The sequence below is a fragment of the Stegodyphus dumicola genome, chromosome 10 (assembly GCF_044657685.1).
Source record: "Stegodyphus dumicola isolate Sdum_Otavi_A_Nest chromosome 10, ASM4465768v1".
In the NCBI taxonomy this organism is placed as follows: Eukaryota; Metazoa; Arthropoda; class Arachnida; order Araneae; family Eresidae; genus Stegodyphus; species Stegodyphus dumicola.
Window position 1 is genome coordinate 25,740,543 of NC_140777.1, and position 12,412 is coordinate 25,752,954.

Here is a 12,412-nt window from a genome sequence, read left to right on the forward strand (position 1 = left end):
AAAAATTTCTAATAGTAATTTGTTGTCAGCTGTGATTTTTCTTTTGCTGCATATATTGTTGTATAAATGATATTGAATACTTTTAATATATAGTTCATCATTTTTTTAACTGAATTAATTTTACATACTTAAGTTCAAATGACTTTAACTTACGCAGTTATATTGCTTCTTCGGGAAAAGCTTCATTTGTCATTTCTGATGCTCCGAGTGGCTCTAACTATACAAATGGTTCCCTTTGTCATCCTGAGGTAAAATATGGATTTTTATTTTTAAGAGATATTTATATTATTTGCCATTTACATATAGGTTTTAAGACAGTTTGGGTTAGAATTATGTAAATTTCAACTGTAGCAGTTTAAACATTCTGTTCTCATTTGCTTGTTGATATAATGTTTATATTACTTACTGTTTTTACTAGCTAAATTTGTTGAATAAATTCTTATTTTTCAGTAGAAAAAGTTTCATTTAATAGTTGAGTAGATTAATTGTAAAATTTGAATTTAGTGCAGAAGACATTTTCATATCTGCATTTTTTATAGCAATATTATTACTGTTTATGCAACTTAAGGGCTCATTATAAAAGATGTTATTTAAAGTAACATTTAAATAAAATTTGTGCAAGACAGCAAATTGTGTAATTCAAATGAAAAGCTAAAAAACTGTTATTAAAAACTATTAATAGTATAAAAGAAATGTGAATGTATTTAGCATTGCCTATTTTGTTTTTCAATATGATATATTTTTAATGAATTTTTTAAGATGTATAATCTGATACTGAATGAACAAAGAGTAACCACCAAAATTATTAATGCATATCAAATAATATTTGTCAGCATTGATGATGCATGAAAGAATGTGTTGTATGGTGTCATTTTATCAAGTAAAATAATTTTATGGGTACATTGCTAAAATTTATTTAACACTGCATTAAATATTTTATTTTGTATTTTTAAAATCTATTTTATAATAAGATTATTTAAGTAACTTAGATCAGTTAAAATTATGTTTAATTAGTTTCCAAATTGTAATTGAAAATTATTATGTATGTTTGGTTTGAAAAAAGTGTTTAACACTGTATTCTGAAACACATTCAAAGGAACAGTTCAACCAATTAATGCAGTGAATTTTATCACAACTTTAATACAGTGATCCATCAAAAATAGGGAATTAACTAAATCTAGGAAAATATTTAGAATGTTTTGATTTAAGCAATAGGTAAAAAATAATCCAGTTAAAATATTTTTTCAAATTTAAAGTATTTCCAAGATCCACTAAGACCATAGAAAATGCTTTAACTTTTTGTAAATGTTCATAAATCTGATAAAGCTGAGCATTTTATTTTGATCATTTCTGTTTTCTTCTTCTGTATTTTTATAGAGACAGCCTGAATACTAATAAAACTAAATCAACAAAAACTAACAGAAATAAATGTATTGCAACATGTAACAAAATGATGCTAATAATGGTGATTTGGAGTAGAGCTAGGGGCCACAAAATTATTAATGCATATCAATTGCTACATTACTCTGTTACTAGATTTACAAAGTAATACAAATGATAAATGAACTTAAAAGTTTTCTTTCAAATGTTCCATATGGAAAGTGCTGTAAGAAACATATATTACACGTGCATAGTTTTCATTAAAGCAAAAATTTGAAAAATAATTCAGGGCCAAAAATGTGGGTCAAAAATGGCAAAAGAACATGTGTGAGATGGTTATTGTAGGAAAAGCAGACACAAGTTCTACTATATTTTGGCATTATGCACATTGATGATTTTTCATGATATTGTTTGTCAAAAACGATTTTACTGTAAAATTAAAAGAAAAAGGGCAATATTTTGTTAATCTGTGTATAAGCATTTTACAGTATTTTTCTAATTCTGATATATATTGTATGTATTTTCAAACTTGATCTTTTAAATACTATTCATTTTTAAGGCATCTTCTCGAGAGGACTTCATGTTTCTGGGGAATTAAAAAATTTCTTAATTTTTGATGAAATTTTTTTTTTGTTTACTATGAAACTATAGAAAAATAGAAGCAATTTCTATATTTCTTTTCAGGTGTCATGCTTTAAGAAATTAATTTCTTTACAATGTTAATCTTTTGGAAATAATGTTTTATAAATAAATTTTTGTGCAAAATCAAATAAATATAGATCTATCATAAAGGATATAATTATGTGCTCTAAGCTTTAAACTATGAACCTTTAGTCTCAAACCCATTCCTGTAAGTACTAAGCCATTAAGACTCAGATAAAATCAAGTAATATATAAAATACTAAGAACTTCTTTTATTTCTGAGAGGTCCATGTTAGTCATTTACAAAAGTTGTGTTTTTAATATTTCTTATAACTGTGTGGAGTTTAAGCAAAATTGATAAGTTCAAAGCTATAAATTCTATTTTATCTCTTTAGTCATGTTGAATTTGCATTGTAAATCTTAAATTTATCATTTCTTTAATGTATTTAATCATATTACATTGTATACCCTGTTTATTGTTTGAAAAATTAACTAATAAATTAATTTTTTTTCTATTAAGGATTTTACTAATGCTGCTTCCAAAATAAAGTGCATGTTCAGATCTTATGGCTTGAAGGACAATATTTTCACAGCTCATGCATATAACCTCTTTGGGTTGTTCTGGGGTTTATTTTTTGCTGTAGGCATTGGACAAGTCTCTCTTGCAGGAGCATTTTCTACTTATTACTGGACTCTTGATAAATCAAAAGGTTTGCCATGTGGTGCAGCATTTACTGGTTTTTATTATTGTATCAGGTTAGTATTTATGTATTGTTTTGTTAACCGTTTCATTATCTTACAAACCTCAAATATTGGCTACATTTTCCGTCTCCAAACATAACTTTTTGGCCTCTGAAATTGGCTTCAGTTTATGACAGGATTTTTCCCCCTTTTCTTTTTACCAGTTGTAAAGACCTGTTTAGTAGAAACTGTTTAAATATCACAGTCAAAAATGTTAAATAGTGTCACCCTGCCCAGAAGAAAAAGTTTCTTGTATTCTTTAGTCTTTTATCTGAAAATTGACAAACACAAGCCCCCTAAAAACATGCTTGTTAATGACCAGTAACTTCCATTTCAGGTTAGCTGAAGACCCCACTAGCAGACGAGCAGTAAAATCACTGAACATTAGTTGTTCAGTCCAAGGTTCAAATCCCATGAATTGGCTGGCCGCATGGGCGTTTTCATGGTTTTCCCCATGGGTAACATGTATACAAGCCAATTTCCATATGGGATTCTCTATCTTCCCTTAGGCAGATACCCCTCGAGTGCTTTGCCCATAATCACATAAACCAAACCAATGTCAGATCAAAGGAGAGTGGAAGTATGTTCTTTCTTTGTGTCTTTTTATGTGAACTTTGCTTGGTATAATCCTGAAACAACCTTGCTCTGGACAGAATGTGACCAATATGTATAAATATCCTCTTTTCTTGTTTTTTTTTTTTTTTTTTTTTTTTGTGGCTTACTCCACCCAATTGACTGCAACGTCAGATCAAGTTCATGAAGCCATGGATTTCAAAATTCTGAAGAACAACTCCATACAGGAGAGCAGTTGGCTTCTCAGGCAACAAAGTGGTTGGATTGAAGCTGCATTTCGGGCAAAAAGGGTAGACTTTAATGCCTGGCACAAAACAAAGAGCACGCAGATCATCGTAGCTAGAGATGTTTTTCAAATCTATTGCTGGCCCCTGTTAGGACAATCAACATACCACTCGGGGTACTTTCTCCAAGAAGTGCTGATTTTTAACTTGACCCCTGAAACAATATCTGAAAGGCCACCATCAGGAGAATCCTTAAAGCTGGACTTCCTGGCCTCTCTATCTGCTATATCATTACCATAAACCTCGATATGTGAAGGCATCCATTGAAAAATTATCTTATTATGGGCAGTCAAGCAACCCAGATGCTGCACAGTATTTAAAGTAGTACTGTTTCCATAGTGCTGAGTGGTGGAATCAGCTTTCACTCAGAATCCAGCTGTCAGTATTTCCTCACTAACATACTAACTCAAAGGCTCCTCAGTAGCAATGAATTCTGCTTGAAAAACAGAGCAATAGTTAAGGTTTCTCTTAAAAATCTTAATTCTGTTCCCTTGCCTGATAAATATTCTTCTACCTAAGTTACCTCTTTTGCTACATTCTGCATAGTAAGGACTTTAAGGACCAACTTTCTTACATTCTGCATTTTAAGGACCAACGCGCAGAGAACGAAGCACAGTCACAGGATGGACCCTCTGAAATGGAACGTCGCCACTGGCCCTTCTATTTTCAGCAGTTGAGCCTAATTTTACTCCCCCCCAAAAAAAGTATAAAATCAACATTTGGATATAATGACTTCTGTTTTTTAACTTGCATATTTAATGTGCATTAATATAAAGATTATCACATTAATAGAAAAAAATTAAACAGCTGTAGTTAGTTAAATTCGAATTTAAAAATTCTGCTGTATGTGAAATAATTCGAAACAAGGATTGACACACAGATATTGTTACATTGCATGGATTGATACATTGCATATTTTGCACTCAAAGCACGTAGTTTGCTTTCACTTTCTTGTTTTTAGAGCACAGAGCACATCTTCTCCTACCTTTATTTATTACCTTTTCTGTCAGCATAAATTTTTGGGAAATGTCTTCCAGTTAGACTGTATCTCAGTTAGGTATCTCGGTCTCTTAGCCATGGCTAACGGAATGAAACTGAATATAACCTCAGCACATGTCCCAGAACTTCTTCAAAAGACACCCAGAAATATTTCATCCTCAAACCCTGTGTGACATCATGCTTAAATTAGAAAACTTAACGGTTTTCTAGATTGAAAAGCAGTATCCGCCACAGTGACCGGAAAGTGATCAAGGAAAGGAAAGACTTTCGGTGGTGGGATATCTGTTACTGATCAAGTCAATATATATATTATATGAAAAGTAAAACCCATTATATATCATAATATAATGCCTGGGTCATTATATATATAAAGACCATTCAAAGCATTATATATAACTGGCAGCTTCGCTGCCAGCCTTCGTCTGGCTTTTAAATGTACCGGAAAAATGACTGAAGGGAACACCAAACGTTAAATTTAAAAACTGCATAGAATTTTACTCTGCAGAAAAACTTCATAAAAGAAAAGTTATTATGTATAACAAAATTACAATGAAATAAGCAATATCCCTTAATACAAATATCAATTATCCTAATAAATAAATTGAAATAAGCAATATCCCTTAATACAAATATTAATTATCCTAATAAATAAATTAACCAACTTCCCTTTGCAAAATCTTAAGAACTCAAATGGTATAAAGGAGGTTAAGAACTTTGTTTCCTAAAAAAATCACTCAAAACTTTTCAATATCTTAAAAACAGTGAAATGAGCAATAAATAACATATTCTGATACCAACAATTCTTGGTAATTACCACTAACAACAATCATGTTCGAAACGGACATATCCATTCCATTTGAAATCGGAGGAATTCGAAGAGATGAATAATAAAATTTTAAAATGTCGCGGTAATGCACAAATATTCAGTAACCAATCAGGGAGCAGATTACATCATGCATAGAATTAAAATTATTTAAATAATCATTCATAATAAAATCATTTTTAAAACAAATGCAAAATTAAATTGTATTTTAATATTTAACAGTCATAAATAATGTTTAAAACATTAGATTAAATTTATAGATATTAATAAAACCAATTACTTTGTAAGTAAGATGACGTCATTCATTACATCATCCACAACATAAAATTTTATAAAATATTATAAACAACAAAATTTTTATTTCAAATAAAAATGCAAAATTAAATTGATTTTTAATATTTAGAAGCCATAAATAATATTTAAAACACGGAATTTATGCATAATAAAATGCATTATTTTTTAAATAAAATGACAACAAAGTATCGGTTACCATAAATAACTTATCCAGCAGTGGGTTTACCATAAGTCGTATTACTCGCCAAAAGAAAAATTCCCAAAATCTGTGCAACTGTCTACCAAAGTAGCACCAAAAATTACAATGAAATAAGGTATATCCCTTAATACAAATATTAATTATCCTAATAAAAAAAATTAACCACCTTTCCGTTGAAGAAAAAAAGTCATGCAAAGCTTTTCAATATCTTACAAACAGCGAAATAAGCAAAAAATAACATGAAAGAAACTCAAAAAACAAAAAATTCCGCGCAGAATTTTACTCTGCAGAACAACTTTATAAAAAACATCAATAAAAATGTATTATATATATAAAAAAATGGCAATGAAATATGCCAATCCTCTTAAAAACAGTGAAAATAAGAAATACGATGAAAAATTGTTGCCAAACCCATATTTCTAAAAGAATGAAACTATTAAAAATGATGCAATTTCGTCAAAAATCTTATCAACAACAATAAGAAAGGAAAATTGTTGCCAAAATCACATTTGTAAAGATGTGAGATGTGAAAAGTATACTCGGAAGCTTCATTTCAAAAATTTTTTAACAATACAAAATATTATCCTTTTTTCAAAATTTTTTTTGTATAAGCAGTTGCTAGGATGAAAGTTTAACATGTCCAAAAATCGAAGAAAAATAAACTGTACATTTTTAAAAATAAACTTTTTTAGAAAAAATCCCGTTGAAAAAGTGTTAAGCTCCCTTTATTAAATAAATTCGTATTTAATCGATTTATTGAAACACGAAATTTATTTTAAGTTTGTAAAATAGCTAAGTGCCTACTATTCATGACGATGTGAAAATGGAGTGCGTAGAGTAAAATCTCGCTTTCCTATAGCCCATTATGTCTCAAAATGACGTGATTTTGTCACAAAACAAAATAAAAAAAAAATTCTAATTCTAAATTCGAAAAAATCGCTTTGAGGTGCTCTGGCTCTTGTCTAGATGCACCTATGTACCAAATTTCGTAGCCATGGGTCTATTAGCTTATGCGCAACGCAAACGAAAGACACACACACACGCACACAAGACTCTTTGTTTTATTATATGTAGAGATGACCTATGAAATCGAATAAAAACAGAAACACTAGCTCTTTTCCTGAGAAATGTGAGCGAGTAAGACGCATTACATGTCGAGAAAGCTGATAGTCTTTCCTCTTCTGTAATAATGCTGTAATGTTACTTTTTAATTAACCAAGAAAATTAAATGTTAAGTTTCAAAATAAATAGAAAATGCACAACTGGTCTTGAGTTTTTCCATCTCGGAAGTTCAGCGATGTTACACCTGCTATAGTCAGTCGGATGCACTTTCCTAACACACACACACACACCACACCACACCACACCCCCCACACTCCACACCCCCACACACACCCCAGAAGCACAGAACAGAAACTAATGGCAGTACATTAAGGTCAAATGCCATATGAATCAACCCATAGGAAAACAGTTGCCATTATCTCCATCTACTGGCTTTTAAAAAATTCAAATATATTGAGGCCCACCAGCGGCCAAGCGGTAAAGTCGCTGAACACTGGTAGTTCGGCCGAGGTTCGAATCCCGCGAACGGGCTGGCAGCATGGGTGTTTTCGTGGTTTTCCCAATGTGTAACGTGTATACGAGCCAGTTTCCTTTATAAAGTCCTCCACGAAGGCATCCCTCCCCTTAGACAGATAGCCCTGGTGTGCTTTGCCATAATTAAATACACACACACACTCAAATATATTGATCCGTTTTAAAGTTACGCATATGCGACACTGGTCTGCAGAGATCGATCGGAGCTCTTCGCGTATACGCGATGCTGGGCTGGTAAGAGTGGAAACATTGCATTGCATATACAGGACGCTGGTCTTGAACGGGTTAAAAAGTATGAAGCAATGAGTCTCTTTTGGGGAATTTTTCCGGGTCTTATTTAACCGTGAGTGTATGTTGCTACTGATGTCTGATGACACTTTTCAAATTTATGAGTCTGTGTTGGGGAAAATGGTACTGTGTACATATAACACTATAGAATTTTCACCATAGATTTTTCTTCCATTTTTTGAAGATTTTTGAATTAATATATATTTGCATTTTGTTAGGTTTTCAGCTTAAGTATTACTATGGAGGAAGGTAGTGAGCATATTGTAATATCCCTGCAAATGGATTACCAAGTGGCTAAACGATGAGAAGTGGTTTGATGAAATAACTCTGAAGGATCAAAACCAAACAGAACTATGCTTTTAATTTAGAATACAAACTATACCATAGCTGAGCTGAACTGACATTCTTTGTAGAGAAATGATCCACTGGTACATTGTAGCAAAATGCAGAATTTTATATGTGCTTGATACTGCTATTCCTTTCCAAACTAACCTGAAAAAATTAAAATGTGCTTTTGTCCTTGAGCTAAAATATCTGCATGCTAAATTTTATTTATGTTCATATTTTCAAAGATGATAAACTGTTTTTGCATTAAGCGTAATGGGAATTCAGAAGGCATTGTAATTCATCAAATTTATAAGAGAGTCTCAAGTTTTGTATCTTTTAATTTTTTTTTTTTTTTTTTTAAATTTTAGAATTCCCAATTGTTATTAAGAAACAATTTTAAAAACTCAGTTTTTTAGAAAGTGTTTCTTTAATTTATTGATATATTATGGTTTCTCAAATCTAAAAGTTTTTTCCCTTCCCTCCCCCCTTTGCCAAATTATACAAGGGAACTGCATCAGTTTCTTAATATGAAAATAATCTGATTGTTAGAAATAAAATATCAAAAGAACACTGAAAATTTTGAAAACGAAATCTCAGTTTATAACGTTTATGTTTAGTATTTTTGATGGTATGAGTTTTGACCAAGATTCTTGGAATAAATTAACACCAAACAGAGTCAGTATAATGCAATCTGATCTAACCATCTCGTATAATTATGAAGAAAATATTCTTAAAAGAGAAAATGAAATATTATAAACTTACCAGTTTTCAAATTAAATATTTATTAATATTAAAATGTTTTTGCCATGACAAGGTTTTATAATCACCATGAAATTTTGTTTATAATGTAGGTGATACTGTACAAGGTAGCAGATATAGAGAAAAATAATTAACCAAATTTAATTAATTATACTTGTATTTATAATAGTATATGTTCCTAATTATTCATTGTTTATTTGTAAGAGATGAAAAAGTAACTTTCTTGGAATGCTTTTGCGGATTACCACTATACAGTGAGAGTTACAATATACACATATTTTTGTATGTAAACAAACAAAATAATTTGTATCTTTGGCAAAATTGGCAAAAGGACCTTCCCCTCATCTGCCTGCTCCCTCCCTGCCTCTCCCGCTCACCTACTGGATTGTATAGGCGTCTGCTTGAGAGAGCTGTCAGCTGAGCAGGATGATGTCAGCAACTTGTGCAGCAAGGTCTCTTGGACTTGCTTGTAGGCTTTCCTGCCCCAAGGGAATTTTGGTAACAACAAATAGCATATTAAAAAACAACCCCCCTTAAAAACAGAGCTTCTGTTTGAAATACCTTCTCAAATAAAAGATCATTTCAGCTTGTGTGACATCTTTTAAATCAAAAATCGTAGTTAGTATTAATTGGTTCAATTAATGCTCTGATTGATTCCTTTCAAATTAGAGCACATTTTATTTTAATAGTTAAATATGCTAAAATATAGTTGCTTATTTCTGATTTCCATGTACTTTTCTTTCTATGAGTATTATTATTATTGAAAGGGATAAAAAAGGGGGTTATTTATGTTATTTAAATCCTGTAGCTGAATTATTATTAAATGTAAGGGAATAATTCTTTTAATACTTATCAATTTTTTTAATTCTTAATATCAACAATACACATTCTAAAAATTCTACTTCACTGCTTCTTTAAGCACATATCTCATAGACTGTGCTTCACAATATCTTTTAATAGATTGTTTGTTTTCCACTATGAACAGTTCTTGATTAAATAGTTTTTTAAATATATTTGTCAACAGAATTTCATTTTATATTAACAATTAAATGTTGAGGTCATTATATATATAGATAATATTTATATAATCATTATAAATTTAGATATGTTTAATAGCTAGTTTACTTTACAGTAACATTCACAGGAGTTTATGAATTAATAAATCCTTTATTTCCAAATGCATTATAAGTAATTTAAAAACTATTTGCATATTTAGTTAAAGGCAAATGCACAATTTTTACAAGGCTATACTTAAACTTATATGTATTTAATATTTTTTATTTTTGGCAAGTGCAAGTCTTTTTTTTCTTCTGTGCATTCATTATATTTTTGAGTAAAGAAATTTGCAATTATATAGCATGTATCAGAATTTTTAATGTAAGAAATATGTATAAATATGGTTGCGTTCTACGGGTTCGTGGATTTGGAATGATTGATGACAACACTTGATGAAGAATCAAAACAGAATTTATTTGTCAGAATTATACAGGAGAGTTCTAAAGACGCATTTACAGCCATTGAAAAACTATGATAAACACCCTGAAACAATACTTTTGTGTTCTAAGTTCTTTTTTAAGGCTTATTTAAACCTTTGTCTGATATTGTAGTTACTGTCAAACATATCGATGATATGCTTGACGTCTGTCGGGGGTTTTGAACTATTTAACTTTTACCAGATCAAGTAAACCCTCATAGATACATTGTGGAGAAGTTGACAAGTTAGAAGATAAAGCACGCAGAAACTAGCGAGAGCATTGGTTTGCATATTGAGACAAATCTCTTAATTGTTAAAAAAGGTGCTTTAAGAGAAGGAAATCCAAAATGTTTGGGATATAGTAGCCAAAATGTTTGAGAAGGCTTCAAATTAACATAAATATTTTGTTGAGTGTTGTTGTTACAAAACATAAATGTTTTGTAGCTTTTAATATGTAAGTATCCTAATATCGTTTAAGAATCAATGCCAAAAATTACATGTATTTTAAACTGTGAAATTTTATTAGATTTCGATTTTAATAGAGCTTTTTTTAAAAAATACTGTTAAAATAAAATTTAATAGTGGCCATGTAAATCCATAATGACAAAGGTTATCAAACTACCCAATTTAATTATTTATAACTAACTGCTTACCCTTAAAAATTATCTCTACGTATTAAAGCGAGTTATTGCCTTTCATTAATATTCACTGTGGTTACAAGATAAAACACAATAATGTAAAAATTCAAGTAAAACTTATTTTTTGCATCTAGTGAGACTTAAAATAATACAAAACAACTTATCACCTCTGGTGTTTTAATGGCTTATTGGAACCTTAAAGTATATTAACTGGGTTACAACCCCTGGAACTCGACACGACGCTACGCCACTAACTGCATCAAACAGGGCCTGACTAACTTTCAACACTTGCCAACCGGGCCTACATCAGGCCTTTCAAGCCTGTTCTAATCAGCAGGTCTCTAGACAAGCAGCAGCAGTTACAATATTCAGTCTTTTTTTATGAATCATGCTGATTATGATCTTACTTCTCATTTTAACCTGTGCCATTTGACATAAAATCTCTAGACTGACCAAATATGTGACAAAATGAGACATTAAAAAAAAAAAAAAAAAAAAAAAAAAAAAAAAAAAAAAAAAAATCAACATAAAGCTAACTGTTAGTAAATGTCCCTTATCTTCTTTCAAATATGCCCAACTAGCATAAGCGTATTTAATGCTACTTGATAAATTGCATAAAGTTAATTTTATTCTCAAACTTATTAATAATTATGTTAATTAATTCATGTTTAATAATAATGCATATTACTTAGGGATCTATTTTATTTTTAGGATGGTATTACAAAAGTGAAGTTCATGGTATAGATATAACATTTTTAATTGAATTTATTCAGTTTCCATTTGCTCATAGGTCCTTAATTTTTTTCATTAATGTTCCTTGAAAGTACTTAATTTCCGTGTTCATAACTGTGTATGAACCCTGATTATGTGTATTATGAAAAAGGTATTCAATTTAAAACATTTTGATATTTGGAACATAAAATAAAAGTAGCAAATACACTATTAGGGGCCCTGAAAGAAGTATACAAAGTTTGATGCTTATACCAATTACTTATTAAGAAACTGAGCTTTAAAGTGTGACATTTAAATTATATTTTGACATAATATATATTTTGACATTTTATAATTTATATTTTGACATTTAAAGTAACCACTAGATATTGATTATTCTTCACACATTACAAACATTTTGCTAAAATCTATATTTTTGTAGTCCAGTAGTTTAGAATTTTATAAAACATGTTCATAACTAAAATTGCTGTTGCAGGTTACTGAAAGATAAACAAGTTATGATTTGAGCAGAAATGCCACTAACATATACAAATTGCATTGAATGTTTCTTTTTGTGAAAGTGTTCCTGCTCTTGGATTTGTGTAGAAGTGTTTACTACACCACCGTCAAGGTAAAAGCTCTGGATGTAAACAAAAGTACCACAAACCTTTCGAATACCAAATC

The 12,412-nt window shown here is 30.3% G+C and overlaps 1 protein-coding gene across 3 annotated transcripts in view; it reads left to right on the plus strand.

Annotated features, from left to right (window-relative positions):
* Ctl2 (Choline transporter-like 2) overlaps window positions 1-12,412 on the plus strand; it is a 149,784-nt gene that overhangs the window by 83,719 nt on the left and 53,653 nt on the right. For all 3 annotated transcript variants that reach the window (XM_035365840.2, XM_035365841.2, XM_085824821.1), the window contains 2 exons: window positions 158-248; window positions 2,543-2,778. In XM_035365840.2, the coding sequence (XP_035221731.1) occupies window positions 158-248; window positions 2,543-2,778 (327 nt within the window). The remainder of the gene's footprint in view (window positions 1-157; window positions 249-2,542; window positions 2,779-12,412) is intronic.